The 27817-nt window shown below is 34.9% G+C and overlaps 2 protein-coding genes across 12 annotated transcripts; one reads left to right on the plus strand and one right to left on the minus strand.

Annotated features, from left to right (window-relative positions):
* Positions 1 to 29: 29 nt before the first annotated feature.
* On the minus strand, positions 30 to 21299 carry LOC141450119 (uncharacterized). Of its 10 annotated transcripts, none has more exons than XM_074120195.1 (18): positions 21261 to 21299; positions 20531 to 20694; positions 16309 to 16500; positions 12899 to 13213; positions 12021 to 12176; positions 11672 to 11891; positions 10453 to 11152; positions 9208 to 9510; positions 8606 to 9027; positions 6850 to 8482; positions 6003 to 6249; positions 5759 to 5909; positions 5292 to 5674; positions 5039 to 5216; positions 4503 to 4697; positions 4127 to 4333; positions 1015 to 1359; positions 30 to 514 (listed from the first exon to the last, which is right to left on the minus strand). In XM_074120195.1, exons 2-18 carry the CDS (start codon positions 20644 to 20646, stop codon positions 56 to 58), a joined length of 6222 nt encoding a protein of 2073 aa, XP_073976296.1. In that variant the 5' UTR covers positions 20647 to 20694; positions 21261 to 21299; the 3' UTR covers positions 30 to 55. The 10 variants fall into 10 exon arrangements, with proteins under 10 accessions (XP_073976296.1, XP_073976299.1, XP_073976298.1 ...); XM_074120198.1 differs by lacking the exon at positions 21261 to 21299 and adding an exon at positions 21034 to 21179 and having other exon boundaries at positions 4127 to 4291; XM_074120197.1 differs by lacking the exon at positions 21261 to 21299 and adding an exon at positions 21034 to 21179 and having other exon boundaries at positions 4148 to 4333.
* Positions 21300 to 21387: 88 nt separating this feature from the next.
* Positions 21388 to 26020, plus strand: Cdk9 (Cyclin-dependent kinase 9). 2 transcript variants are annotated; one of them, XM_074120222.1, is made up of 8 exons: positions 21388 to 21670; positions 21756 to 21840; positions 21926 to 22016; positions 22095 to 22261; positions 22607 to 22725; positions 23568 to 23838; positions 24486 to 24818; positions 25466 to 26020. In XM_074120222.1, the coding sequence occupies exons 1-7, from the start codon at positions 21522 to 21524 to the stop codon at positions 24810 to 24812; spliced, it is 1209 nt and encodes a 402-aa protein (XP_073976323.1). In that variant the 5' UTR covers positions 21388 to 21521; the 3' UTR covers positions 24813 to 24818; positions 25466 to 26020. The 2 variants fall into 2 exon arrangements, with proteins under 2 accessions (XP_073976323.1, XP_073976322.1); XM_074120221.1 differs by having other exon boundaries at positions 21390 to 21670; positions 24486 to 24814.
* The last annotated feature ends 1797 nt before the right edge of the window (positions 26021 to 27817 follow it).

Raw genomic sequence — 27817 nt, forward strand, 5'->3', positions numbered from 1 at the left:
GGTGCTTGTTTAAATAAACGAAACATACCTTATTTTTTTCTTTTTTTTTTTTTTTTTAATTTTTCTGACGATCAGGCGGCGGCAGTGATGAATCTTCTTTAGAGAAAGTACTCGATCTAACTGGATTCAGAGTAGGTCGAGTTCTTACAGTCGTGGTCGATTGTTGTTGTGACGATAGTGATCGAGCTGCAGCTGTACTTCTGTTAGAGTACTCCCTTGGAGCAGCCTGTTTAGCCGCAGAAGCCTTAGTAGTTTTACTGGCTACTCGGAATGTAGTTGTCCTCTTCAAGGTGGACTGTTGTTTGGCCCCCGATGTACTAATTGCTGTTCCACTTTCGGCAGGAGTTACCGCTGAAGGAGGTGGTGCCCGGTGTCTGAGGCTCGGCGAAGCTGAAGAATTCGTTGCCGGGCTCTTACCTAACGAAGGTGAACCCCCATGGCTTTGTCTCTTTGAAGGCAATGTTGGCGAGGACTTTGTCCCATCCAGGCGAGTTGTAGCTCTTGGCCGAGCTACCTGGAATGTAAATATGTATTTAATACCGACGTTCGTACATGAAGGAATTTTAATAAGTAATCAAGTCTGTAAGCAGACAATATGTCACGTAAAACGGTTATCTTTCAATAATGAGGTTTAAAGACTGAATAAAGAATAAGTTACAAAAAAAAATGCCAATTTGAAATAAAAAAGACAAAACACATCAAAAATTAAAGCAATTATACACAAAAACATAAAAGAAAAAGAAAAATTCGGGACTGTGTTAAATTGTGTGCTGCGTGGTATAGTGCAGGGGTAGTTTATCAATGTTCACTGAAGGAAATTTATTATTTTCCTTAGAGGATTCGTTCTTCTAAAACATGAAAACAAAACGTTTTGTGTCGTGGACTGTTAGCAGAATAAATCTTAACAAATAAACTCTGACAGATTATTTTGAAAAACCATTTGTCGACAAATAATGCTACGATAATTATCGTAACATTATAATAGACGTATGAAAAAGTTCATCAAAGACTTACCCTATGTCCATCTTCAGCAACACTTTCACTAGATTTAACTCTAGGCTCTCCTCTACCAGGCAGACTTGAAGTAGCTCTTTCAGAACCACTTCTTGTTCCGACGTCTCTACCGACAGTAGACGACTTTGTTGAACCGCCCGCCGTTGTTGGCCTAGGTCTGATTACCCTGCTGTTTGTTGCTGGTGAAGAAGTTCTAGATGAATCCGACGACGAGACAGTTTTCCCAGAACTTGGTCGCCGTGGTAAACTGCTGGTAGATTTTGCGGCTGCGCTCACTGATGTTGGAAACTGTGATTCAGCAGCTTCCCTACGCACTGGCCTAGGATCCATGTATCGCGATTTTACCTAATTCGATATATAATCAACTTAATATATCGTACATTTGTACAAATACGGAAGAATTTTATAAGAATCGACTAATTCAAGTTTTATAACAGTCAACAATTCCATCAGGAAGTACAATTTGGTAGAAAACAGCGGTTAAAAGTTTGCTTTTCATTATTTAGCACCTGTAGTATCAGCATATTTAAAAACGACAGTGAATAGCTTTAAATTCTCTTGGATATAACATTCTGACTGCTTTCATTCCTTTACCAAGGAGAACTAATAGCGTAACCTAGTTCCAAATTAAGTTTTAAAAATAAATACTAGTTTTGGTAACCCTGAGTACGAAAAAGCGTTTAAAATCTAATCCGCACTCCAACTATGGTGACAACCCCGAAGTCTGAAAATACCATCACAATCTGCCTGTGAGATCGGTTGGTGCATTGTTACACAGGGCTGTTACTTTATTAGGATTTATTTTACTTGAAAGTGAACATTCCAATGACAGTTACAAAGTACTTGTACAATTAGAAGAGAAAGAGGATTATTTGGGAAGATAATTTCGCTTCATGAAATAGGATTTCCATTTACGTCCCAAAATTAATATCAAACCCTTTTGCCTAAAAAAAAAGGACAAACGAGGGCCTAAAATGTGGAGGATAAGATATTTTTCTCTAAGTTCATGATAGTTCCGTTTGATAATTTTTGCAGATTAGAACTATAATAGTTATTGAAGAGAAAGTGGAATTAAAATGTGGTAAGGAATGTTTAATGAAGTCTAGTTATAATATATACAGTTAGATGTATATAAAAAACTGCAGAAACGATAAACAGTTACCTAGCAAAAACCCTATAAAAAGTATTTATACATATCTTTGGTGAAAATTTATGATACGTCACTGACAATAATTTCCAGTATTACGATTGTCTCACACCCGATTTTGTTGGTGAAAACTCAATTTCCTTAAAGATTTTATCACAATATTTTCTTTATGCGCATTAACAAGAAGTAAAAATCATTTTCTGATAAAGGGTTTTGATTGAAGAAGCTTTATTTTGTAGAGCATTTAAATAGAAAAAGACTCAAGCCAGACAATCACGGCTTTCTTAAATACTAACATTATCTTTTACGCACCAAATTAATGTTAACATGAACTAGACTAAAGCTGAAAAATAATTCTAATAAAGCTGTTTTCAAACCACACAGTTTTCTATTACTCACAAAGTTACTTGATCAATACTCATTAGAATCATTGAAAAGAAGGAATAATTTTGTTATAATTTTAATAATAAACTATTACTGCATCAAGTCCACTACACAATTTAACATCAATATTGGGTTGGAAGGTTTACTGATTCAGAGTTCTAAAGGGCTTTACTAGAGGTTTGGTACTTAAAATCCAGATTATCCACAGATTGTACTACAAACATACATTGCCTAGAGTACAGACCACATAAAAACACATCAATATTCGCGTTAAATGAAGAAAACCAAAAGTAATTAATAAAATTTTCAAAAAGCGTGTAAAAGATTTGTTCAAAGATGTGAAAACAGCAATGGGGCACTGATAGTGAAAATATGTAAGTTTATTATCTCTAATCTTGTGCTAACGTGTGGTGCTTTAGAAAGACGCACAAATGGATGCATTTTTGTTTTATTTTCTAAAAAAAGGAATCCTGCGATCCTATTGAACGCAGTACAGTGATGCACAGTTAGACCTATAACTTTTACTTGAAATCGGTTCCACCGAAAATTAATTTTAGAACATTTTTAGGGAAGAGTTTTACAACAGGGTTTACTGCAATGCGACCAAACTGGCCCCTACTGGTTTCCTAGAGAAGTTTTAGCAAGAATTGTGAGAGCTCGTTTTAGAGGTAACCTCCCTAAAATATGCCAACTCACCATCCTAACTGGGATTCCCTAGTATTCAAATACCCATCCTCTTCAAAGAAATGGTATAACCTCCTTCAAAAGCTGGTAACTGCGCAGGATTTCAGGCAAGTTCACAACGCCTAACCAAGCCGTAAGTCGCCTAACCAAGCCGTAAGTGTCCTATAGGGCACTTGGTATCTTGGAGGTTCTATTCTCAACATAGTCCCCCCTGAACCATACTTCGATTGGGATTTGAATTCTTCATTTCTTACGTTTAGTCTACTAAACTGGCAAGGATGCCACATTATTCTTCGTAGTCCAGTATTTAATACTTGCAGTGAGCGAATCCGATGTGATTGGGGCTTCGCCTTCATCATTCACTAAAGAAGGATACTTCAAGCTGTGCTTATGGTCTATATCTTCTTTGCAGGTACACTGAGGGCATAGAGGAGAATCCCCACTTCGATCCTGTGCAGGTTCTTATAGAAAAATACTTATATCGTGACTTATATCTGTAGGAAATCTGAAATTTGCAGAGTAGAGCTTTGTATTAAGATAGTGCAGCTTTACTATTTATTTCGTTGTACTACCATGAAAACACGGTTTCATCTGACATGCTCGGGACAAAAATTTCCCAATATATTGACGTAACTTATTTAAATACTAGCTCTAATTTCAATACAGTCAAAGAAAATGATAAATACGTTTTACCCTCCTTCTTGATCATATAATTTTTGAGAGAAGGAAGATTGAAATACGTATTTTGAAATAAGGAGGAATAAACCTACGGAATTGCCCCGGCTTTCAGTTTAGTGTGTGAATGGAATCACAACTTCTTTAACTCATAAAATCATTCCCTCTTTGAGTCTAAAATTTACTACAACATTAAAAGCAAATAAACAACAACACACAGACCTGAGCAAGCTTGGCGTTCACCTTTGGTTTGGGTAATGACGAACACAACTGATTGCTAGCAGACTGTGGTCTACTTGGCTGAGCAGAACTAGAAATAGCTGCAGACGTAGAAGACGTGTTGACGGTCGAACGTTTACTTGCTTGACTGGTCGGTATCGATCTAGCCTTTATAACAGAGTCATTACCACGAGATGTTTTCGATTCCGTCTATGGTTTAAGAAGAAAAAAAACAAAAACAAAAAAGTGAAAAAAAAAACTAAGTTGGCAAGCCTGTTCAGCAAAATTAGCTAGTGCTATTTATTTGGCAACACTCAGAAGTTGTATTAAAAACAAAACAAAAAACAAAAAACACTGAACACACAATTAAAATAATTACCCTCGGTGTTGTAGAACTAGAAGTGATGGTCGTTCTAGGACCTGGTGCGAACACCAAGCAAGCAATCTCCTGAATCCTTCTTCGTAAAGCAAGATCCATCTGTGACCAAGAAGTTGTCCTAGCTGCACGACCCGCTTGCCTCACAAGACAATCCTCCACAGTAGTTTCCAGCTGACCCAACAAATCTATGAATTCCTGTTAGAGATAAATAAAACAGATGAATAAACTTGACGATGTTATAATATAAGCTGTAATAGGTGGCTGGGGCCTAGGTATACAAATTTTCTTTAAAATTCTATGTTTCGGGCAAATCTCAAGATCTGTCAAAAAAATTAATTGATAAAAATGATTTAAATCCGATATAGTTCGTTTAAGAAATATTTTTCATTTTATCTCATCCTAAGCGTTCCCAAAAAATACTTAATATGCCCGATAGGATAATCCCATTTCTTGGTCAGACCAACAGGATTCTTATTGTAAAATTAGACTGATTTATCGTGGTAGTTTCAGAGAATGAAATATAAATTAAGACTTACCACCTTCCACGCCATTTCACAAGTTTCCTGGCAGGTTGCGCTGATGTTAGCGATAACCGCTTTAAGCTTACGATAGGACTGACACGCCTGATCTGGCGAGAGATTTCTCGAAGCGCTTAACAGAGTTTCCTCTAAACGAGTGACCGTCCAAGCGTCTTCTTTGCCGATTGTCATAAAACTAAATTTAAACAGATTTATTACAGAAAAGTCACTGTGCAGAAAACTATTTAATTAACATTTCCTTAATACTTACGCATCACTAGTAATCACAGCAGCAAAATGTTGAGTTAAATATTTAACAGCAACTTCGTGTAATTTAGTACTAAGCGCTAATACGGACTGGGCTCTGCGTACATTTGGTACAGTGGCTTCCAAACTTTCACAGCCCAATATAGTGTGCAATACATTGTCTGCGGCCATGTTCACCACATGTTGACGGTAACACTTGTCCTGTAGTTCTTTTGGCAGCGCTGCAAACTCTTTAGTGGGCCATACTCGCACAAAATGCCTAGTTATCCAACGCAAACTTTTTCTGTAGATTTCATCAAGTCCATAGGCGGCAGCCAAAGGCAAACATTCTAGTACGCCGACTGTACAGCCTGAACAAGGCTTATGAAAGAAATGACAGTATTTTACCTAAAAACAAAAAATAGCATTTTAATGGTTATTAAAAATCATGTCTACAGATTACATCGGAAGTCTTTCAAAGAAAACTATTACCTTTAATGTATACATTATAACCTCCTTTAAACCTTCTAGACATAACATGTCTGCTAAAGTGGCTAGTTCTACAATATTGATCGTGTCCGGAATGTTGGAGGCACCGCTGTATATATGGCACAGCGCAAAGTGGACGGCATTATAAGAGAATCTGAAAAAAAACAACAAATTACCAGTAAGTCTTAAGTTTTGCAACATTATTAATATCGTCTACTTCCGGAAAAAAAAAAAAAAAGAAATTTACCCCTGTAAGGAAATAACATTTCCAGCGCTCTCAACCCACCCACCGCTGAGCATTCCAGCAAAATACTGACATCTTGAAGACAGGATACATTTATGAGCTTTAATCCTTCGGCCGCCCACATCTACGGTAACATCCGGCGAAATCTCATCTAAGAACATTCTGAGTAAGTCCTCGCCAAGCCTGGAACATGGCGCGCCACCGTTTCCACCTCCTCCACCGCTAGATACTGAGCCTTCTGTACTCATTTCTATATTTTATAAATAGAATTTAGTTATTTAATATTATTCAATATCCAACACATGTTAATTCAAAATTGATATTAAAAATTTAAAATAAATTTTCCACATTACTTCGCAAAGAGAAAAACATTAACACAGATTAAATTCCTGTCCTAGACTTTATCCACCCAAAATTCAGAGATTCCCAAAAAAATCGGATAACTTTAAGGAGGAACACCCTAACTGAAACAAAAACTTATTGACATCAGCTCAGCCAGTCAATCTAAGCAACTCCCTCTAGATCATGAGCGATATACAGGCTCACCCGAAATATTTCATCTGAAAAACAGTTGTTGTTTCACGGAGAGACTCTGAAAAATGGTCTCTCGTCATGTAAAGCAATATATTATCGAAAACTTGATATTTCGGTCGTAAAAATAATATTTTGCTGAATTCACTGAACTGAATTGAACTTTATTCTCAACTACTTGCTTAAATGGTAATTTGAAATGGTCTGAAGGAAATTACTCCAAATAATTTCAAAAATCGGCGACACCTGAGCTACAAATAACTTCCAATAATAATTTAAAATTCTTCTTAAACATTCAATTAAGAAACGATTAACCTACCCATTGGTGACGGATCTATAACACTGCTCTGCATACTGCTCTGTGGAGACTGGTCCGGATCAGAGTCCTGTGCTTTCTGCGGATAGAGATGTGGAAATAGCCTGCTTAGAGATCTACTTGAAGCAGAATTTGCTAACATTTTAGACTCTAACCAAGAACCTTCTGGAATACTTCTACTCATACGAGAACTTTTTCCTTCGGCTCCTACAGTCCAAGTGGTTTTCTTTGCTGGTTCTTTATCCATGTCCGAGAGTTTTACAAAAGAAACTGGAGGCTCCCGTTCAACAGCCAGAACAGGTTGCGATGTCGAATGTTCGCATAGTTTGGGCGTTAAATCATTGTCGTTAGATCCGGCCGACTTGTTAGTAGCGTTAGAGCTGGTGGACTTTGGCTCAGGTGCGGCTGGATCAGTCTCAGTATCATCCTTCGAGAGATCGCTAATAACATCGTGGCTCGGCGTTGACAACTCTAAATCGTTACTACTGATATTCACAGCTTTGGAGACATCATCTACTACAAAAGTTCTATCATCTTTACTGGAAGTTGCATTAGATACATCATACGTTTCATCACTTTTAATACTGCAGCTTAGTTCTTCAATTTTTTCAACAGATTCGTCAGCGTTTTCGAGACTTTTGCGTTGTTCCTTTGCCCGATCATACTCATGCTTTGCTCCGTTTGCTATAATTCTAGATAGCTCACTGCTGGCTTTAACCTGGCCGTGCCATGAGGACTGCATCTTCTTCTTTTCCCTCTTCAAGCCCACTTCGTCAATTGAAGCCGGGCCAGATTTTTCCAATTCCAACTTATTCACAGTCTCATCATACGATATACTGCTCGATCTTTTGTGTTCTTTGATTGCGGGAGCGTGCTGGTCCAAGGTGAACTTCTTTTCATTGTTCCATGAATGCCGATTAGCGGAATGTCTCATGCCGGACGGCAAAGTCCTACGTCTAGTAACTGGGGATTCATTGGCCTCTATGAACATAAAGAAACTTTGCCTTTTTGTAGAACAGGCTGAATCATTCGTAGAACAATCTGAAACGCCTTGGTCCAAAGATGAATCAAAAATTTTACTTTTGATTACGTCATTTTGTTCTGCACAGTCCAGACCTGAATCCGAACTGGTAGAAGTGCTCTTCTTATCGAGCTGTTTAACCGACATCCTGTCCACCAACGAAGGTCCTTTCCTCTTGTTTGGCAAAAAAGGCGATCCAGGTTTACTACGCGGTGAATCCTTACCGTTGGAAACCCCAATATCTATGAAAAGTGGAAACAGCTTCTTCTCTTGTAGTTGTGCGCTATTAATATCTTTTGCGTTAGGTCTGTGTTGTCCAATGGATTCACAATCTGAACCATTAGATTCAAAGTCATTTTTGAGATCAATATAAAAGCCACACGATGAAGAAGAATTCCTCTCTGAAACTGTATACTTGCGTTCACTACGTTCTGAACTGTTACTAGTCACGCTGTCTATCGATGGATATGGATCGTCCAACGGTACAAAGAAACCCATTCCAGAAGTGCTGGACTTGGTGTATCGTTCTTGCGCCTGAAGATCAAGAGGTGGGGACTTGCCAGAATCACTCATATCAACTACCCAGGATGTATTCATCGAACTGGTCGCCTTTAACTGAAAATTATACATACATTTAATTTAAAAAAAAAAAAAACTGTAGGTATATTTAGCTTACACAATTCTTGCATTCTTTAAGAATAAGCCTTTAGAGGAACTATCATTTCCGCAGGAACATACCTTAGGCTTTCTAGTATGTTGCGGTGGTCTAGGAGGGGCGCCTTCAAAACCTCCTGAAAGAATGGGTGCATCACTCTCCGGCCTCCTTCGAGACATGACAGGACTGGCTGACAAAGAGTAATCAGATAAATCTGACATTCCTGACAGTATTGGTCTGGACTCAATTCTACTGTCAGTAAAGACAGCTGCAGTGGTGGTACAAGGGTCACTATGCTTATCGCTGGCTCCTCTCGGAGAAGCTGTAGTCTCGTCAGTGGATTCTGCCTCACGTCTTGAAGACGACAGACAACTGGCCGACAGCGAACTGTTAGGTCCGGAACTGTTTGAAAGATCAGAGACAGCTGAACTGTTGAGCGGCTGTTGCTGATGACTATCATTAAGTGTTAGTGCTTTGCTTGGACTGGCCGAATCTTTGGTATTGTCTAATTTCACAACAAAACAACCATACATAACATTGTTACTAAGGGAAGAAAGTTTACATAAAAACAATAGTTCAGTTTAACCCATTTCACGCATCTCCTATTTCGAAAATGTGGCGTGTTCGTATACCTCTTCTTACAAATAGTGATAGACAAATTTTAAATCAATAAAAACAAACTCACCACTTGGTGGCAACGCTGATTGTCTTAAGAGATCATTGGCATGTCCTTTCCCATAGGACGAGTCCACAATCATGTTCATCTCGCTGATGATTTCTTCTTCTTTAGCCATAACTGAGTAAGATTCGTAGGGAAAGTCATTGTTCAATGAGTCCGGTGAATGCGCATCGTCACCAACTTCAGCTTTGTTAACAATTAATCTGGTGTTAGTAATTATTTTATCAGTTTGTACTATATTGTAAGCCTTATTCTTCTCATTCTCAATGGTTGTTATATCAAAATCAGTGCCACTTATATCACTGAAACCTAGACAAGAAACATTAAGAATTTGTATAACAATATAGATAAATTGGACAGGTTATTATTATAATATTGCAGTGCTGCTACGAACTACCCAAAAAATAAATACATAAAACCTAGGGAGGTGGTTAATAAAAGCCCTGTTATAGGGATTTATCTCTGATTAGTTTGGAACCAGGTTACACATCCCTGTTTTCTTAAGTGAGTTATTTAGTTTTAATGGTGGGGATGAACCGGGTTATTCAGTTGATTTATAGTGGGGTGCCTGAATGGCTCTGCTGCCAGTTAATACAAAAATAAGAAACCTTAAGGAAGACCTTTCAGCACCACTTCATACTTAGGTCTTTTATAGGTTATATTTTTTAACTACCAGGAAATCACAAAAACACACCGGTAGTTAACGAGCTTTGTCATTGTTTTATGCAAATCTTGGAAGTTGGAACTTGCAATAAATAAAACGTAAAGTACAATAAAATCAATTCCATTGATTTTACTTAATGTTTTCAATTTAGTTCTATCAATGCTTTTAATGCTCTAAAAATTTAGGTAGGTAGTAACACAGTAATTTGTATTGATGGGGTACTTTGGAAGAAAAATGAAGATTCGAGATTTTCCATAAACCCTCCTAAATAAACTTACTTGAGAAAAAATTTTAAATATGTTTTTAATTAATTTTTAAAAATAATAGGTCTGTACATATGTTCGTAGTGTAGAAAATATGTACAAATCTTGGAGCCATTTGCAAGATGATTGCAAGAAACTAAACAAATTCTTCAATACAACCGCACTTCCGTTTGACGGATTTCAGGCGAAACCTTAAAAAAATCACCGCAGTATTTCCAGCGAAAGTTGAGCCAACGTTAATACTTCCTCTTAAGATCATTTACAGAAACCCAAGTCAATTACGTATAAAATTATACCATTTTAAGCCAAGTTACTGTTACATACCATTCGACCTTTCGTACTCCTCTTTCAAACGAGCTTTTTGTTCTTCGTTCAATTCCAGCTCAAATGTATTTCTTCTCGTCAGAGTGGGCTTGATCTCATTCTCTGGAATGGCTACATCTTGCTCCAGTTGCGGTATTGTTGTTGTCCCTTCGACAACTAAGTCTTTGTTTACATCTAATACTTGTTCTATTAGTTTTGCTTCATTTGTACTATTTTTATCGACTATATTGTTGCTTAAATCTAAATCAGACTTATTTTTTATCAAATTTCCTTCATCAACAATTTCCATTTCACTTAGATTTGTCTCTATTTCCTGCTGCACCAGTTCTTCTGCAAATTTCTCTTCCCCTGTAGTTTGTAGTTTTATCACTTTTCCGGTGGTTAAAGGTTCACTGTAGCTATTAAAAACCATAGTATTTTCGTCGGTGGTTGAGATAGTAGAAGTCTTGATGTCAGTGTGAATAGTTGTGGTCAGTGTGCTAGTGTATAGTTCATTTTCATCGCGTAATGTTGATGCATCTATAAAAAAATTCCCTTGTTTCGCTGTAGTTGGAGTATGGGGTTGCTCTAGACAGTGTTCTGGTTTTTCCTTCACTGTCTCGATGGCCGTAACGGATGATATCCCATCGGTATGCTTGTTTACTAGTTCTGGCGGCGAAAGCACACTTGCTATCTCCTTCCCTTCCGAATCTGCCATCAACTGTGAAAAGGAGAACAATTTATTTTTAAAAAAATAATAATCAATAAAAGTGTCAAGTTTATTAGAGAAACAAAAAGTCAAGAGAGAACCACACACAACTTCCTCTGACTACTGTCCTCAAGGATCTAACTCAAATATTGAATTGTGCCAACATTATAGTTGGTAGAGAGCCTATCCCAAACCTTCCTTGAGTACGGCCTCAAACGATATTTTCTAGAAAATGGTAAGAAACAGGTCATAAAATTAAGTGGTAAGAAATGTACAAAGTCGTACGAAGTTTACAGCAAAGCATTGCCTCCACTGTCGATGAAGTGAACAATCCATTCGAGTAAAGAGGTACTCTTTCATGTTTGCAGCCACAAGCTAGAATGGAGGCTCTTTTGCTTCGTCTATTTCTTCAATAATCGATAAAACTGTGGGTCAGATAAAATTACCTTAAACACTAGTAAAAAGAATAAAGTTTTAAAAATGACCTTACAAGTAAAAGGTAATTATTTTATTTAAATGGTGATAGTTTACCAAAGGTGGTTCTTTTTCCACAAAGGTTTGTTGATCATCCCAGGTACCACCATCTGAAGACACAGAAGAAGAAGCGGCTGATCTATCGTGCGGTATATCATCCGAGGTGGTGGCCACTTCTGTGGTATCTCCTCTTGGGCTGCCGCCTGTTGCATATCCGGACGAGACCGCTTCCATCAACGATTCACCCATACTCATTTCGTCTTCACACTTGCTTCTACTTGAAACATTCAACGATTAAGCAAAAAAAAAAAAAGCCAGGAAGCTTCCTAATAATATTTAAGCTACTACAATAAATCAGAAAGATAAATGTTTCAGAATTGAATTTTTAGTTTGTCCGCTCACCTACCTGTTCATGTCCACATTTCCGATAACATATGTTTCCTGTTTGTTTAGAACCTTCAGTGGCCTCTTCTTCACTTTAACAACCTCCCCCTCCAGACTTCTAAAGTCAAGTGTTAATGGTTTATTAGTTCTCAAGTTTTCTTCTTTTAATAAAATGGACCTGTTAAAAAAAAATTAATAATTTAAAAAAAAGCCAATGTAATTCCAGTGAGGCAATTTCTTCTTTTAAATTCATTATAAATGCAGTGTATACATTAGTGTGTAGTAAGTTAGAGTGCGTAAGGTGAGTATGTCCAGTGTCTGGAAACAACAGGTCAAATGGAGGTTTATGACTAAAGGCTCGGTCACGCTGGATGCGTATTGAAGCGATTTTTACACTGACGTACATAGGAGACGGCGCTGAATGAAACAAATGCATCGATGAGGCCGATCTGAATTTTACTTACCTGCACTGACGTGCCCAGACATGCAAGCACGACTAATGGTGAAAAAGCCGATATTATTTTGATTTCTCCCGGAAGTTTATGCGCATTTTGCAAGATAGATGACTATAAGCTTGTAATTTTCAACTGAACTTTTGTGAGACGTAGCATACAAATCCTACCACGACAGAAATGTGGGAAGGAAGTTGTGGACATTAGTAGCAGAGGGAACGGACAGTCCATTTTTTATTTTGATTTTAAATTCCACTTCTACAAAATCTCAAAATTAATAGAAAATATTTTGTGGTGGTCGAGGTATCCCCGTGAGTATTTTTCTCATCAGTTTTGTGGAAGAAGGATCGATTGGCTTGCCTTCGGGAATATATCCACCATCTTTCCTATCACCGCAAGTCACTAAGACCGTTTTACCGCGTAATAATCTAAAAGAAGTATAGTTTACCTGAACGAATCTGATAGCAGATCCTGTTCGGCGAGTTCTTTATCAAATGAAAACTGTGAAGCAGAATGTGGACTTAATTCATCTTCAACGTGTACAAGTGAATAGTAGAGATTCTGGGCACTCCTCGCCGACAGATATGGAGCATGTTGTTTGCAGAATTGTGAAGCTGGCGGTGGGTCCAACGGAGATCCTTCTATAGGAGTGACGAACACTTCGGAGTCCGGTGTGGCCGGCTCGAGTTCTCGGGCCGCACACTTTATCTGTGCGACCACCGCATCTTCCTTGTGACGGAGAACATTGCGATTGTAGACTTCCCTAAATTTGTATCAAACAAAAAATATCAGTGCTAAATCTTAATTATGAATTATACATGTGTTAAAACTGTTACAGTGTTAAGAAAAAAGAAAATTTATCAAAAAACGAAACAAAAATAATAAACATGCTTAAACACCATGCATTACAAAGTTTTGTAAAGCAGCAATACGTTAAAGTGATGAAACTTAAAAAAAAAAAAGTCACGAACAGCATGAAACCGATCTTCTAAAAGATCTACATTCATCGCTGCTAATAAGGCGTCAACCGAAACTACATCAACTAAAGCTAATTCTCTCCCTTTATGGGATCGTACATCGCTGAATATTCAATAAAATGAATTCAAGTAATTGATGATCAGATGAAAAGACAAAAAATAAATAAACTTCATCAGACAAATAACCAACCAGACAATAATATGGATTTTACTTAGAGGAAAAAGTAATCATAATTAATAAGAAGACACCTAATATTACTTTCTGAAGTAATATAAACTAGTTTATATCACCATCTAAAGGCACAGCCACAATTCTGTTTATTGATCCCGAGGGTTAACGACTTAATAATGATAATCTTCTCTTACACGAATCTCAATTCATCTATTCACCAAAGCATTAGCATTTCCAAATCAATGAAATTATTCGGGAGAAAGTAGAAAAAGAATTGTAATCCGGTTAGGTCGAACTACAACGAACCGTAACTGTGCATGTTACAAAAATAACAACCATGGTAAATAAATCAAAATTAAATGAATATGTTGAGAAAAAAATTAAGTTCTATCCACAAACATCTTTGAAAAATTACGCGTAAAACAATATTCAATTTCTTTTTTTTTCTAAACTTCCCACGCGAGGAGTGCAAAGAATACTTCAACTTTGGACGTTTCACTTGACCAACCGCCTTTATGTATTTACGTCCAGGGAGAATTGAGAGAGGTAACTCTCAAGTTCCTACAGCCGCAAACAACATAATTAGATGGGATTCGAAGGATACATTATGAAGTGGTATCCGATCTGATCCTGTGAATGGCCTCGACGAACGTAAGATCGATAAAGTCGAAACAATTATTCGATAAATATAACAGTTTTTATTTAAATACACCAATTGTAAGGTTTTCATTTTTTTTTTAAACGACTACTGCGAAAATGGAAACACAAAGATATTCACACAAAAAGATATAAAAGATAGATTACAAATTAAGTAACAGTAAAGTAGGTTTGTAGAGCAATTTATCGCCACTTGATAACTTATCCTCGATTGGAGTACAATGGTGTTTTCCACTTGACGCATTGTTGAAGAATATCCAGTGGGGAAATGGCAACAATTACTTTCTTTTTGTATCCCACAGGACTCTATGCCCATAATATGCAACCTACCAAGGTTACAATTCATTTGATTCAACCATCGCCCTGTGGATTTCAAGCAATTCTCAACAAGTTTCTTAGCGCAAATTCCCTCAGCTTCCATCGGTGTATCCAAACAACATAGCTGAAGATCCACCCGAAAGTGCTCTCTTTCTTCCCAAGATCAAGCCTCTTGGATTTATAAATTAACGTTGAGTAGATCATTCAGTAAGTGAGACCTAATGGCCGTCAACTAGACCAACTTTTCTGGATCGTTCACCAGCAGAATATCAATTTTTTTTTTTCATTAAAGTCTCTCAAGAAAAGGTCCCTTCAATAATAAAAATAGTATAACCAAACCTTTTCCATCAGCAAGACCTTAAAGCGACACAATAATACAAGCATAATCTCCAGCCTAATCCTTTAGGAAAGGGTTTGGGTAAAGGCCTCCAACGCGAGATCGCAGGTTCGATTCCAGTTGGCTAACCTTACTTAAGGTTTCATCCTCATAGAGCTTCGTAAAGTCCGCTTTCCAGTTATGGACGTGTAGTCTGTAACTGTCCTGAAACCATCAGTGCACTGGAAAAGGTTCCAGAAGCAAGCGATCTCAGATGTTGAGGCACCTGACGGATTGGTAAGAGCGAAAAACCGAACGGAGAGGATATTTACAGCCTTCCGTAATGAAGAGTTTTGATTATGTCACTTTGTCATCATCTTACCTGATCAGAATTTGGAATAAGTTTAAATAATATTTAAAAAAAAAGTAAAAGATTGTGATAAGCAGAGGATGTGTGTAAATAAACAGAACCAGAGGTGCATGGACGATAATTAACATTTACATTCTACTTTTTTTCTGCCCCCCTCCCACCATAAAGAATAAAATAATCATTATCACATATTAAAGCAGATAGATAAAGAGAAAATACACAAAATACAAATAGTGAAGTGCGATAATGTTTAATTTTAAAGCCATTAAACAGTTTGAAAATGTTTTTTCTTTGGGTTTGTCCTACTGAAAGCATACTTACTTGAAATACGTCAAATTTAATCCGGTCTCCTGGAGGGTCTTGGTTACATATTAATGTCCAAAGGAAATGACTATCATAAATGTGACCATAAAGCCAATAACCCAAGTTATTTTCAAGCAAAAAATCCTGGGATTTGGAGATAATATGCTTATCATTCCTTCCTCCACCATTCTATCATTTCCCAGTCATGAAACTTTTTTCCCTCAAAATAATCATCAAACCCAACCAGAAGATATCTTTGTCTTTCTATAGTAGTTAATCTTTTTTTTTTTCATCTTTCTTGGCATTAACACCCACGAAGGACCATAGCCTTCTCATGTTTCGAGAGGTATTAAATTGCAGGGTAGGATTGTCGGCCTTACGCCTAACCCCCGAAACAATGGAGGACCTTGGATTTAAAGGATTTACTCCCTCTGTCGAAGACTTGCGAGGAGCAGAAAATCATTGTTATTTACCTTGACGGTTTTTAATGTTTTTGTAAGTGATTGTCCATTTTAATAAGCCAAATGAAAAAAATTATTAAAATACAAATATGAGTGTAAAATCATGTTCGACAAAAATAAAAACAAGAAAAAACAAAGTTTAGATAAAAAATTCAAATTTTAAAACAAAACAAAAGATCAGTATCATGCTGAAACGGATAAAATCTTAGCAGCATCCATTCCTTCCGGCTAGTGATACTAGCTAGAGGGACGTTGTATTTAGCCATGCCTATGGAAATCCTCACCTAATAAAGGATTCAATAAGATCAACGTTGATCCTTTCTGAAAGTTGTGGACCTCTATATATAGCAGACTGATGATGACAGAGTTCACGATAAAAAGACGGCGCTCTAGTCTCTAAAAGGCTTTTGTGTGTACGTATACGTCCGGATTTGAATAACAGCTCCAAGTCAGAGAAGAGGCACTCGGAGTAAATCCTGCAGGGAGTTCAAGCAGAAATAATACAAACAATAAGTGAATGAAACATAATAAATACAATCCAGAAATTAACCCCATTCTTCAAACTGTGAATTTTTATTGCTTATTCATTTGTAATGTCGAGGGATTGGTCCTCCCTGCTGCTCCAAGAAAAAGGCCTAGACTGAGGAAGCAACAGCTATTTCAAGTCTGAGAGGAAATGTTCATACTAGTGTTGATGGAGCGTCATAGCAACCAGCACTCAATTATCGTTAAATTGACTTTTGATTGATTTGATAGAGCTCAGGTAACAAATCTGATTAATGGGAGGGCATAATAATCCATTGGTTCATTGCCCCCCCCCAAAAAAAAATCTGATTAAACTAAAATATAGTAATCTAAAGAATCTTATTCCCTTCCTTAACTTAAACAAAAGAACACACATTCAAAAGATTTTAAAGACACAAATCCTCCAATACATCAGACGAGAAGGGGAATAAGAAAATTCTTCAAGTTTTAACAACTTCACTTTCCAAACCTTCAGTTATGAATATTTATTAAAGTACTAAAATGTAATCTTAAACTTTAAATTCTTTTATTCTTTCATAAAACAATAGAACCACTTGCAACTCGATATCTAATAAACATAGCAACCTAATATCTAAAGCAGATCTGCTCTGTTATCAACACACAAAGAAACAGAAAAACCAAACTACCGCATAATATCTCTATCAATACAATTTATGTTACTAAAGATAATTTCTTTTAAATAAATAATAGTAAGATAAATGGTGTTGATTTAAAATAATAAGTGGAATTTAAAGATAAGTATGAAGGGTTAACTTATTAAATTCCTAATAACTCCAAGAAATCTACTTAATATTTATCAATGAGCTGCTCCGATAATAATTAAAAGAATTTACATAAATGTTACAGCTTTCTAATAAAAAGAATAAGATCGATTATAAATAAAGTTTAAAAATAACTACTGATTGATTTTCAAAATAAAACTAAAAATTGTACAACAGGAATTAATGGAGAATAGTTGGAATTAAGGGAAGGTAGATCAGATCGCTCATTTCATGATAGAGGACAAGAAGCTATGGGAAACACACATACCACTTTCTCTAAAAGTAATTCATGTAAAACAAATTTACTTTTAATTTAACATTTTTACTAAATGTTTGGTTGCTTTCATCATTGCATTGACATTGTCAAGAGAAGTGTTGGATAGAATCAGCTTCTACAGAATCCCAGGTTCTGAAAGTAAGAGTAAATAAAAATAAAGATTCGAACAAAAGTACTAGACTCTACTTATTTGTTTACTTTTAAAATCAGTTAAAATGTTGGCCTTTTAAAATCATTCAGTGCATTGTTGAGCAAAAGACAGTGAGCACCTTGAAAAGGAAAATCTTACATAAGACAACTGGACTCGAACCTGGGAATCGAATGGGATTTCAGTAAACTTACCACTGAGATATTCCTCGAATTGTACTTGACAGATAGCCAAAGGGAGCTATCCAAAGACAGCAAGAGTCTGTGGTAACAGGAGAAGTAAACCAAGATTATCGGCACGCTTCTCTGGAACTTTACTCAAATTTGAAAAATTATCATAACCCTGGAAATCCATCCAAACTTTACTGGGCAAAACTTTCAAATGATGGAAAATTAATAAAGTAGCCTGAATAAAGGAGAGTGAATTCCCAAACTCCAACTCTAGTCCGAAAATTTTTATTTTCTACGATTAACAGAAATATAAAGCAACATATACATTTAAATTTAAAGTCATATTTGAACTTCCGTTTCATAAACCAACCACATTTACAGGTAAAACAATTTCTATTACTAGTTTTCTGTACTCAAGTGAGTCTCAAATTCGAATACATCCGGTGAAAACTAATACTCAGAAACCTCAATAACAGATAGTAAAAATAACTTTACCAAATTTGATGAAACACTAGGAAATGAATAATATACAGAACTAACAGTTAAGTCACACTTAAATCACAAAAGAAACTGACAAGAATTTAAAAGACAATAGGCGTTGCAGTTATTGATTGATTTATATTCATAAACGGTTATCAAATCAAGGCTAGACCGAAAACAGTTTAATGTTTTTTTTTTAATTCTATTCCAAGAACAATTTAGCGTTATCATGAAGTTAAGACTTGCAATATATTTGAATTATTGATAAAGTAGACTTCTTTAAACGAAGAGAAAAAAGAAGTAAATAAATTGAAAAATAGCAGATCATTAAATACAAATACTGAAAATATAAGATCTAAAGTAAACAATCATATTGATATAATAATTTAGAGTGGACATATTTAGTGTTATCTAAAGTAAATATAAACAAACTGAATTGACACTGAAATACAGATACTGCAAGCTAAATGTTCAATGCATTTGGAAAATGAATAAAAAAAAATTGGCAGCCCACGGATACTTGACTTTCTCTCTCAATTTTTTCAATTCTAAGTAGTAATATTCTGTAGATTTTCAAAACTGAAGAATTCCCCCCCCCCCAAAAAAAAAAAACAATACTCTAAAGAAAGCCCAATAACAGCATTCCGGAAATCCTCTTAAATCCACTTGAAAAGAGATAAAAAAAAAAAAAAACAATCTTACAGGAAAAATGCACTTCCGTAAGGAAAATTGCACTTCCGTAAGGAAAATTGCACTTCCGTAAGGAAAATTGCACTTCCGCAAATGCCATTTTCTTCAAACTCAACATTTTTGAACTCATACAATTAATCCTTAATTAAGAGAAATAGATCCACGCATTACCACTTTAGAGGGAAGCAATCAACCTCCTACATTCCTTACTGTCTCACACGAATAATAAAATTTTAACTGATAATTCAAAATGCCCAAATAGAATAATTATTCAATTGAAATTTTTAATCTCCACTTAAAGTTCAGAGAAAATCCTCGGAATCATTTTAATCGCTCTGTTAAAGTCGGGATTTTAGTTGGAGCAAAATCTAAATGATTCTAATTTGTGTAAGTTTTAGATTTCGCAATATCTTGTTCACAAAATTAGTATTAGTAATCACCCGGGTAACCTCAGAGTCTAGCTCCCTTCTCTGAAACTTTCACAGAGAAATAACATTAAATTGCAGCTTCTTATAAAAAGTTTCTTGGTGCCTGGAGTACCAGGGTCAGTGAATACGCTCTTTCTAGCATTGAAGTACATGCGATCGTATTGAGCACGTTGAGAGGCTGCGAAGGCTCGGGCTCAAGACCAGGTAATAGGAGTCAATGAATAGGACGAAAATCCGTGCAACATGAAAATACAAGTTGAATCTTGAATGGGCATTAGGTAACGGTAACACTGAGTTCACGAGTTAACAGCTCTAAAATGGATTGGGAATGCTTCGACACAAAACTGAGCTTCATGAGGAAAACCTGACAAAATAAAGCGCTCTACAACATTTTTACAGAACTTTTTTGTTCTTTTGTTTTTACGCAACAGAAAAAGGATTTTTCGGATAAGAATTGTAATGTAATGAGAAGTAGATCCTACATAACAATAGGATACGTTCTGGACCATTACATGTACAAAATTGAGCTGCCTTCCAAACCACTTCCAAAGACAAAATGAAAAAAACACATGGTTACGGTATAGTGGTCGGCCAAGTCATGCAATCCAGTAAAAATTTTAAAAAACCTGAGTAAGCATCAATGCAGAGAGATTTGTCAAGAAATCGACGAAATGTTCACGAAATTAAAGCAAACAACATCAGGCAATGGTCAACAGTAGGGGCATGATCAACGCCCGCCCACATCCCGGTAATAAGTTGAAGATCAAAGTTTTGCCTATCCCACTCTACACTTTTATTCATAGGTTTCAATGTTTGCAAAGTAAGGTATGAATTAGACCTTCACCTTTTGGTGGATCTCTTACAAGTGATTTGCTACAGAACAATTCTTTTGCTTATCAAGGAAATTAAAACCAAACTGTTTTAAACCAATCTGGTGTCACCAACTGCTTCCATTCCTTGATTTATTGAGTTATAAATAAAAGCATACTTCAAATACACAACTTACTTGGCTATATCCTGCTTTAGTCTGTCATGTAGTTTTGAATTAAGTACAGATAATTCAGCTGTAGCCCTCTCACGGAACGCCGTGGTAAGAGGCGTTGACGAAACTCTTTCTGCCATCAGTCATGGCTAAATTCTATACCCCAACAATTATGAATTCAGTTGGGTCTGTAAACAAAATATTATTATTTTAAAACCAATAATATTTGAAAAACAGAAATGTACCTAATGTGAAACTGAAATCCTATCAATTATTCATAGTTACAAAATACTTATTCGGGTCACTGATCATTCACTGAATATAATTGATTTGATTTTTATTTATAAATATAGTTTTTAATTATTTTCCTCAAAAAAAACAAAACTAATAGAGAAAGAAAACACTAATAAGACAAACACATCAAATTTAATAGAGAAGGATTCTAAAGCTAAGAAAGTTCCTAAAGAAACTTGATAGCAATTAAAATGATAAGTTAAGCTACTTTCGCCTAGAAATGATTTACTTACCCTAAACCGGCTTTTGTAAAAGTAGGATATAAAAAAAGAAATTCTCAATTCGATTAAAAACAAAAAATAAAGTAATCTAGGAGAAATTGAGAACACTGGACTTGCTATCAAAAACAAGGGGATAACTTAATCTAGCAAATGCACACATGATCGTAAGAGGTACTACATTGTAATGTTTTTAAAACTGAGGCGAAATTCTAAAAAACAAAATAATAGTAAATGTAAACCTTAATAATGTAATGGGTGCCTTTGCTGCAAGGACGCCCACTGAACAAGTGCCTAGTATTCTCTTTAAAAAAGAGAAAAAGGTTTTTAATCATAGTGACGTACCCAAACCTTGAAGTGGGTGTCATGTTTGTGATGTAACCTTAAGTGTAACTTTCTTTGTGAAGTTAAGTTAATTCTAGAAGAAATAGCAATTGACTGTGTAAAAATGGATATTTCTTATATTATAATTATCTAAGTGCCACAGCATTTTGTTGAAAATTATGACCAGTTGTAGAATGGACATAACAGTTAGCAACACAAAAATGAATACAAAAGAAAAGGAAAAATATATAGAAGAGTACGATTTCCCCTTTTGTGATGAAGCTACAAAATATGAGAAACTAACCAAGATAGGACAAGGTACTTTTGGGTATGTAGTCTTTACTCAGTTTAAGAAAAAAAAAGTATTTATAATTAATCCTTTTTTTAAAAACAATTATGTTCTTCTATTACAGTGAGGTATTTAAAGCTAAAGACAAAAAAAATCCTACTAAAGTAGTTGCAATGAAAAAAGTATTAATGGACAATGAAAAAGAAGGGGTAACTTAACAAAATAATTGTGTTAGATCATCTTAATTTTTTTTAGTATTTTGCTTGTTATAAAAATATCGTGGTTAACTTACAGTTTCCCATTACTGCTCTCAGGGAAATAAGAATATTACAATTATTGAAACATGAAAATGTTGTTAACCTAATTGAAATCTGTAGAACCAAAGGTATTTCATAATTTATGCTAATTTTTCTGTTTTGAATTAAAATTTCTTTTAATAATAATTTGTTTTAACACTTTACAGCCACTCATGACAATAAATACAGATCGACATTTTATCTAGTATTTGATTTTTGTGAACATGATTTAGCTGGTTTGCTTTCAAATGTTAATGTAAAATTCAGCTTAGGAGAAATTAAACGTGTAGTACAGCAGCTTCTTAATGGACTTTACTATATTCACAGTAATAAGGTAAATAATGTTTATTTAAAGTTTGAATGAAATCTATTTTAGCATCAATTAAAAAATTCCATGTAATATCTATTTTCATTTAAGTTGGAATAAGCCAATTCATAGTTTCTCTGATGTGTGTCTAGCTTAATTCTGGTCCATTAATATTAGATAAAAGAGCTTATTCACATTCAAAAAAATGGTGAGTGAACTAGATGATTCAAATAGGATTCCTTTTATCGAGTGAAAATTGAATCCATGGCGAAAAGTAACGGAATATTGATGTTTTTGCGATAGTTCCATTCTGTGTTCTATTAATTGCTTCCTTGTCGATATTAATTACGTTTATGACCTTTTCTTTTTTAGATTTTGCACAGAGATATGAAAGCCGCAAACGTTCTTATAACCAAATCAGGAGTTCTGAAGTTAGCAGATTTTGGATTAGCAAGAGCATTTAGTCAGACTAAAAATGGCCAAGTTAATAGGTAAACAAAATATCTCTACAAGTATATTCACGCTTATTGAACAATCGAAACAATTTGTAACTATTTCGTTAAATTCGAAAGCCTGCAATGCCTTTGTTTGGTACAGTAAGTACCGTTTGCGCCGTCAGCCCCCTTAAGTCGGAAAGCATTTCTACGGATGGTCATCAGCTTAGCTGTTTTTTGTAAGAAGATAAATATTAGTACTACGCGAAGTTTTGGATGAAGAATAATATATAGTTATTAATAAAAAAAAAATTAGAATTTGCCCTGAAAGATTGCTTGAATATATGAACGGTGGAGGTACTGATTACAACTAGTGAAATTAGCAATTGCGCTTACAAGAGAAAGAACCCTATGATGAAACAGTAACTCCTCATGGAAGGTTAACAATAATATTTAGACTTTACTGAGAGACTAATACCATAGTCGTAGTATAGTAATTTTGATTTTGACTTCTGCCTAAGAGTAGATTCTATAAGATTCTCAATTTTAACGTGAAACAGTTCTTAGCTGTTCCAATCGCGCACTACAAGGCACGACAAAAAGTAATTTTTTAACTGAAAAATTTCGCTTTGCTTACTGCTCACAATATCTAGCAGTTTGACTTGCACAGATAAAAGGCTACTATTTTTGAATATAAGTTTTGCTGTTTTAACTTTTATGGATTTAATATAGACATTTTTTTTAACTGAATTTAGATGTAATTTACGATTTGAGAAAAAAAAATTCTTCGCAGATCTTAGTGGAAGATTAAGAAGTGTTGTATATTGACCATGTAAAATCTGTCTGTAGATTCAATGTTTGTGGAACAATGTATATGTTTCCACTTCTTTTGTTTTCAGATATACAAATCGTGTGGTAACTTTATGGTATCGACCTCCTGAGTTATTGCTTGGAGATCGTAATTATGGACCGCCCGTAGATTTATGGGGTGCCGGGTGTATAATGGCTGAAATGTGGACTCGCAGTCCGATAATGCAAGGCAATACAGAACCACAACAGCTTTCCTTAATATCACAGTTGTGCGGTAGTATCACGCCTGAACATTGGCCAGGGGTTGAATCCTTAGAATTATATAATAAAATTGATCTGTCCAGAGGACAAAAGAGAAAGGTAATTTATTTAGTATCTTTGCAGTAATTTTTGCTTTTTCTTATTGTTATATAAGAAGTGTTAAGATGAGAGTTAAATTTAAGATTCTCGAGTTTCTCTTCATGCTGTTCACAAGCTTCAATCTCAATAATTTTCATCAAACCTCAAATAATAAACATTTAATCCTAATATTAAACATTTTGAAAAACTTTACGTTTCTATAAAGTAAAATAACCTAACCAGGGGACCCTAGAAAAATAATCAAGGCAACAGTTTCAGATTTAGTTGTATTCAGTGTATGTACGAACATAAGGAGAAAATCCTATGTTCATGCCATGGGCCATGCCACAAACCATGTTCGAGGACAAAAAGATGAGAATAGTCTAGTAATGACGAACTTCCGATTGAGGAATCTTATTAGATCAACATCACTTTTAATCGCTTTAACAAGAGATACGACTGACATTACACAAAAATGGGACTTGCAGACAATCTACCTACCTTATCGAACTACCCTTAATCGTATTTTTTTAGAAAAATGTTTCTGTAAAAGTTGTTGATTTTTTTTTTATTAGTAATTCTTTTCAAAGTTGATTAAAATCGGACTTTTTACTAGACCTCGGATAAGCCAGATGTAAATATTTGCCATCTTTTTTTTTGTTTTACAGGTAAAAGAACGACTCAGGCCTTATGTAAAAGATGCTTCGGCTTGTGATCTTTTGGACAAACTTTTAGTATTGGATCCACAGAAACGATACGATGCTGATTCAGCTTTGAACCATGACTTCTTTTGGACAGAACCGATGCCATGTGACTTGAGCAAGATGTTGGCCCAACACACACAGTCCATGTTCGAGTTCACGATGCAGAGTAGAAGAGGCGGTCACCTGCGGGGTCATCACCAGCACCATCATCATCACCATCACCATCCAGCGGGTCCGACCTCCTCCTCCAAGCCTATTGTTGACGGTGGCTACCAGGATCGGGTCTTCTGAGCGTAAGTATGTAAAATATATTATTTTCTTTGAGCTACACGCTCTCTTGAAGTCTCTCGAGTATAATGACGTTTGCTGATTTTCAAAATGCTAATGTTTCCGCTTTTTTAATGGCTTTATCAATGCTCTTATCTCTGTGTCGTTGGATATGATTCATTAGATGATGCTGAGCAAATCAAAGCAAGTCTTGTGTTACGAATTTCACCAGAGCCTCTTCCTTTCAGATATTAAGAGTCGTTATAAATTCAAACAAAAATCAGTACTACGATAAAGTTGCAGGAAGTGTAGAAGAATTAAATGACGTTATTAGGACCGTTTTTTGGACATTTCCCCAAAATGCTATTTTCACATGTTGCTATGTCCACATTTTATAATGTTGTAATTCTACCGAATGGATCCCAAATCAAATATGATCTTTTTTTTAAAAAAAAAAAAAAGGTGCCCCTAATTGTTGGATTTTCCATTAAAAGTTAAATAAGTGAAGATATTTGCTATGTACATTGTAATGAACACTTAGTGTTAATCAATTAAAAAAAGTTTGTGGGCTAAGAAAAAGACTTTTTCACTGGTAGAAGGCAATTAGAACACCTCTACACTGATTTTTTTTAATGTATGTTCTCATAAATAACAATATTTTCTTATTTTTTTTTCAGCCATATCAATACTGTTTTCAAATAATCTAAAAGCGAATTATACTCAGCTGATGTTACTGTAAATATGTATCTTCCACGCAAAAATAAATAAAAAAAATCATCTTGAAGTCGTAAATCATTAGATCATCTTCTTACAACTTTGATTGACTGAACTTCATTAAACTTAATTATTAGAAGATCTGTAAAAATCATTAAATTTATTTATTGAATGTATATGAACTGAAATTCCCGCTTAAGGTGTTATAGTCAATGTATATATAAAGTGTGTATATGTGGTTTCAGAATTTCTAAGTGTGAATTCGACTAATAATTTTCTATGCTTGTTATCGTATCGTAATTTTTAAGCTAGAGTTAAGTTAATAATATTTCATTTATATAATTACGAGATTATACTGGAATGACTTTCAGTTAAAACATAGTGAGGAGATGATTTTTAGACTTGTAGATTATCATATTCTGTTCTCTATCATATTTTGATATATTGTATTTAAAGGTCATATAAATTTGTTTACAAAATTTGGAGTTATTGTAAATAAAAATTGTATGTCTGTGAAAGCTGTTGTTTTTATTAAACCAAATAGTTATTTGTTTGACTAATGCTGAAAGTTTGTTTTTCTTCTTCTTTTTCTTCTTGCGAGTGCAGAATACTGCTGCGATATTGTACTCGTATACGCCTGGGTACGAAAACACTCCGCTCTAAAAAATATTTTTTCTAAATAAATATTTAGTGCCAATATCCTTTGTTATTGGCAATATTGAAGTACGTAGTGATTTATTAATAAAATTATTGTATTCTGTGTCGAATTAGTCAGAAAAAGGCGATTGCTCTGTGAGCTGTGGTAGCAGTGGCCCTCTTGTCTTCTACGTATTAGTTTTACTTTACTGGTAATCTATTGTTGAATTTAAACATAAAGTGTTACAGAGAACTTCTTTAACACCAACTGTTGGCTGCAATGGACGGAGGTTATTTCAAGTCCTGTCGTACTATCCAAAGAAGTATTTAAACTTCACCTGAAACGAAGGATCTCAAAGCAATGTACGTAATTTCCGTCTAGGAATTTCGATAAAAGAGAGGCTGAATGTCGATGTATTTTCTTGGAAAATACAAATCTATTTTTCAGATAACTTCTTGACAAGAACCTATCCATGGTATCTATCCCCCCAGTTGACGATCTCTGCAAAATATCAAATTTGAGCTATCTGCTATTTTTCATTTTTTGAGGTTCTCTGGGGTGGATCTTACATTCTCATACTTGCAGGTGAATTTTTAAAAACCACTTTACCGCACTAAAGGGATTTGCAAAAGGATATTCTCGGTGGTAATTCAACATCAAAAATCTATACGATAATGTATTTATTCCCGCTTTGTGGTATCAAACTATATATAAGTTATTGGAAAACGCCGATACTCAGCCAATTCATTGTAGTTTCTTTTATATATATTTACCAGAGTACTTAGAGGCGAGACCTGTAAAGCTAAGATGTATTGTTGGTTTAGTGGGTTCGATTCCCGGGCTTTAGGCCTTGGATTTTATTTAATGGTTAATAAAAAAAATTTACAGTCAAGTATGTTTGCTAGTCGCCTCCGTCCACGACTCCTAATAGGTAGTTGGACGTTAAGCCCCGCCTGAAAAAATAGGCGATTACTTTACTTTATTAAATTTACCAGAGTGTAATGTGCGACTCACCGTTCATCGTTTTGAATGTCTCCCCTCTCATTAAGTGACCCTGAAACTAGGATTTCATAAAATCTACAAATCAGTCTCTTGACATGTTGACTAGTGCTCGGACTGACATTCAACTCCTATCATACTAGCAAGGATATTAATAGCTAATTGTGTTTTTATTAAAAGAAATGTTGATTTTTTTTTTTTAATTTTTTGTTTCACTTTTTTTAAATATATTTTATTAATTTGAAAACTTTGTCAGAGAGTGTACAATATATATTTCCATCCAAATACAAGGGAGTAGTAGATTTTTTTCATTTTGTTTTTTTGTCACCATTAAATATACACATATAGTTCATATTTTATTTAGGCAATTGTGTAATTACAGCTCCTTTTTTGTTTTTAATATTTTTTTTTTTTTTTAAAAAAAAACATCTTCCTCATCATCAAAAAGCATTTCAATTTCATCAGAGAAAGCTACAATATATATATAGTCACAATTATATATATCAAACTTTTATCAATAATGTAGCCTTATAAAATTTCAATATAATTAAAAACAAAAAAAATATTTTATAATAATTAATTTAATAATCATAATCAATTTAATAGTTAAATATAAACGCACTTGAGTATTTATAGAAAAAAATTACTTTCTATGGTTTTTCTTTATTAAAATTAAAAA

The sequence above is a fragment of the Rhodnius prolixus genome, unplaced genomic scaffold, assembly GCF_049639745.1.
Source record: "Rhodnius prolixus isolate KJV_2025 unplaced genomic scaffold, Rpr scaffold_2, whole genome shotgun sequence".
NCBI classification, from domain to species: Eukaryota; Metazoa; Arthropoda; class Insecta; order Hemiptera; family Reduviidae; genus Rhodnius; species Rhodnius prolixus.

Coding starts and splice junctions, on each gene's coding strand:
- LOC141450119 (XM_074120195.1), bottom strand. CDS start 20,646: ATGGCAGAAAGAGTTTCGTCAACGCCTCTTACCACGGCGTTCCGTGAG. Junction 6,250..6,849: donor TATAGATCCGTCACCAATGG/GTAGGTTAATCG, acceptor TATAAAATATAG/AAATGAGTACAGAAGGCTCA. Junction 515..1,014: donor TTGCTGAAGATGGACATAGG/GTAAGTCTTTGA, acceptor TTTACATTCCAG/GTAGCTCGGCCAAGAGCTAC.
- Cdk9 (XM_074120222.1), top strand. CDS start 21,522: ATGACCAGTTGTAGAATGGACATAACAGTTAGCAACACAAAAATGAAT. Junction 21,841..21,925: donor TGGACAATGAAAAAGAAGGG/GTAACTTAACAA, acceptor GTTAACTTACAG/TTTCCCATTACTGCTCTCAG. Junction 22,262..22,606: donor ACTATATTCACAGTAATAAG/GTAAATAATGTT, acceptor TTTCTTTTTTAG/ATTTTGCACAGAGATATGAA.